The sequence below is a fragment of the Rhea americana genome, unplaced genomic scaffold (assembly GCF_003343005.1).
Source record: "Rhea americana isolate MKP2758 unplaced genomic scaffold, rheAme1 scaffold_197, whole genome shotgun sequence".
Lineage (NCBI taxonomy): Eukaryota > Metazoa > Chordata > Aves > Rheiformes > Rheidae > Rhea > Rhea americana.
The window spans coordinates 56,368-59,519 of NW_028186116.1; the positions used below are offsets into that span (position 1 = coordinate 56,368).

General features: G+C 45.9%; 1 protein-coding gene across 1 annotated transcript in view; it reads right to left on the minus strand.

Annotated features, from left to right (window-relative positions):
* The window catches only part of ZW10 (zw10 kinetochore protein), a 12,397-nt gene extending 9,251 nt beyond the window's left edge, over positions 1 to 3,146 (minus strand). The window contains exons 1-5 of the mRNA XM_085303082.1: positions 3,016 to 3,146; positions 1,782 to 1,883; positions 1,518 to 1,595; positions 1,219 to 1,378; positions 614 to 763 (exon numbers count right to left, since the gene is read on the minus strand). Of these exons, the coding sequence (XP_085159208.1) occupies positions 614 to 763; positions 1,219 to 1,378; positions 1,518 to 1,595; positions 1,782 to 1,883; positions 3,016 to 3,135 (610 nt within the window). The 5' untranslated portion in view covers positions 3,136 to 3,146. The remainder of the gene's footprint in view (positions 1 to 613; positions 764 to 1,218; positions 1,379 to 1,517; positions 1,596 to 1,781; positions 1,884 to 3,015) is intronic.
* Positions 3,147 to 3,152: the final 6 nt, after the last annotated feature.

The window sequence follows — 3,152 nt, forward strand, 5'->3', positions numbered from 1 at the left end:
CTAGAGATTACTTTGGTTACAGGGATTCTTCAGATAAGGCAGAGGAAATGCTCCCTTGACTCCCTGTATGAGGAAACAGGCTTGTGGTAAAAACACTAGGTTGGTTCTCATTCAGGCCCACCTTACTCAGGTGAGACACATAAGGAGGCCTAACAGAGAGTAGCACACTTAATCAAAGCAAGAAACAATCTAAACAGCCAGCAGCATTAAATTCTATCTTAGCATCTGGCACGCTTCCCAATTTATAAACACCTGGGAAGGCTGCAACCCTGAGACTGCACAAAACCAACAGTCATGCTCCTTACAGAGAAAGAGGCTGTAACTGGGAAACCAGTTCAAACATGAGACCATGAAACCACATAGCCACAACTTACTAGAACAKTTTACTAGAATACCCTGACAGGAAAGGATAAATAATTCTGGGCAATTTCATATTAACAAGAGCCARAGGTTTTACCTCATGCTTGCTCGAAAACACATTCCCAAAAGAGCAAGATATCTCCCAGCATTCTGGCATGGATTTGGATCTCAATATCCACCTTGAAACAAATCTGAGCTCACATCCACCCAGGCTTCTACAGCTATGTGCAACAGGAACCAAGGTCTATCTTACCAAAAGTTTTAAGCTTGCTGTGCAGTTCTCCCAAGACAGCAAATGCCTGTAGCACAGAGGCAACAGGCGGACCAGCAATCTCCTCCTCTTTGGACGCCACTGTGCATAGGTGCAATTCTGAGTGCATCGCTGACTCCAGGCTGCCGCTTTCTAAAGAAAKAGAAGAAACATCTCTGCCAGAGTAAGGCCAAACCTAGAGCACATCTGAGAAGCTACTGGATTGCTTAGGTAGGAGATAAAGCCACCTCCCCGTTCCTACTGAACAGGGTTCCTAGAATGCCTGGAAACCGCTCTGCTCTCTGTTTCATCAGCTTCTAAGAAATATCACCGAGGAGTCAGATGAACATTCAAGCCCAGTTGAAAAGCTGCCAACTGCATCAGACTGAAATTCTTTCCGCTCCAGAGTACTTAGGTCCCRCCACAAGCAAAGAGCACTGCCGCTCACCAATCCCCCTCAGTAGGATTATGCAAAAGGCAGAAAGAACTCATTAGATCACCCTTAGTTTAACATTCCTAGTTGTGCAGACCTTGCAACCACACTTTTCTCAAATAATGAGATTTAAAAAAAAAAAAAAAACAGTGAAACTAACTAGAGTTTTGTATACCTTTTGMGGGAGGAAGCTTCCACTCAGCCAACTTCTGCCACTCCTCTCCTAGATGATAGAGCATATTCTGCGTCTGCACCGTTAGCTCCGTGCTGAGCGCTTTCAGGATCTTCAGCTCAAAGCCCTTACGGGACTCCAGCATTTTCAGGCTGCTTCGTGCCTAGCGGTAAAGGCAGAAACAGCCATACACAACATACAGACAACCGACGCCCCAACGGCCTATTAATAAACGATTCTTGGGAAAGGTGTTGAAAGTGTTTATGCACAATATTGCCACACCCTTGAAAAGCCATCATTACCTTTTCCAGYTGTTGAGCTGCTACGACATACTTCTTTTCCAGCAATGCAGTGTTATACTCCTTAATAGCTGTATCAAACTGCAACGAACAAAGGTAATCGTAGAAAACTGCACATCTGCTATAAGACTACAGCTTGTTAAACAACATGGCTAGAGACAGGAGCTACAGCTGTTTACTCAAAAGAGAAGCCCAGAACAATGCTGTAGGCTGAGCAGCAGGGAGGAAAACAACCGTTTCATGATTCTAACCCACTCCCTCACTCACCTCTTGYAACTTTTTCAGAATACTCAGAACCAGCGTGTCTCGCTCCAACTGCTGCTTCAATTCAGTAAATTCAGCAACAGCAACATTTAGATCTCGCTGAACCTACGATAACAGGCACGTCAGTTCCATTAGCATGTGGATGGTGCTGTTGAATGCTGATGCTATCTGACACATCTCCTCTAAAAATAAAAAAATATACAATATTTAAAGTCTTTCTATTATAAGACTAATTTAGGAAGGAGGTAAGAAAGACTTAAAATCGAGTCTATCTGCTTTGGCATTCAATACCGACCGTGTGTTCCTCTTATAGGGTCACCTATTTTACTTCTTGCCAGAAAGCTCCTTATCAGCATGGGAAACTCTACTAACCTGTTTCCTCTTTAATACATTACACTTTTTTTAAAGGGACTATAAGAAAAGTTACTTTCAAAAGGCAGTTTAAACAACTCTAGCAATCCTTCCAGTTACCCGTTTAAAGGGCAAGAACATTTGAACTGAGCCTAGGGTTAATTGTCAATTAATAAAGTTACAGAGACCACGGAAAATACTTGGCTTTTGGACCACCAAAGGTGAAATTTACTCCAAGAGAGTGAATCTGACCTGGCTGACAGCAGAGCCCCAAATACAGCACTGGTTAATGCAAGGCCCATAAGCTGGGTATCTAACATTTGTGTTTTATCCTAGTTTACCTGACGTGCTGTTTTTTCCCCTATTTCTTTGCTGCTTATTGCATTGTGCTCTTCCGGGAAGAAGAATGCCACATACCAATCCTTAAACTCATCAYGGAGTCAATCAAAGGAGAAAGGAAGACATAGAGAACAACCCTATTCCCACCTGTGGGACCTGCCCACATTTTCCACAGAGACTCCAGCGGACRCACACAGCTACGATTCAGGTGGCACGCGTTTAGTTCCCATCTCTACAAAATCACTACGCAACCAACACTGGGCCATCCCACTACCGTGTGCTTGAGATTTCCTACTGCACGGTTACAAGGCYGTTCCTTCTCTCCCTCCTGGAGAGGCAAAACGCTCTTCCAGTAAGGAACAGCAGGCAGGCGCCGAGCTATCCCTTGATTACAACTCTTTGTGCACACCTCAGGCAGAAAACACACCCGCGCAGCATGCGTCATCTCAGGGCATTTATGAGGGGCGATGGCCTCGCGGCACAGGGGGGCAAGGGGGCTCTGCAAGCCCAGACCAAGCCCCCGAGGGCCGCCGCGGGGGTGCCTGACCTCGCTTTCGATGCCGGCCCTCAGCAGGTCGATGCTGCTGGACAGCCCGTCCACCTGGGACACCAGCTCCTCGGCGCTCTGCAGGCTGGGCAGGAACTCGTGGTACTTCTTGTTAATCATGTTGCAGACTTCTCCCT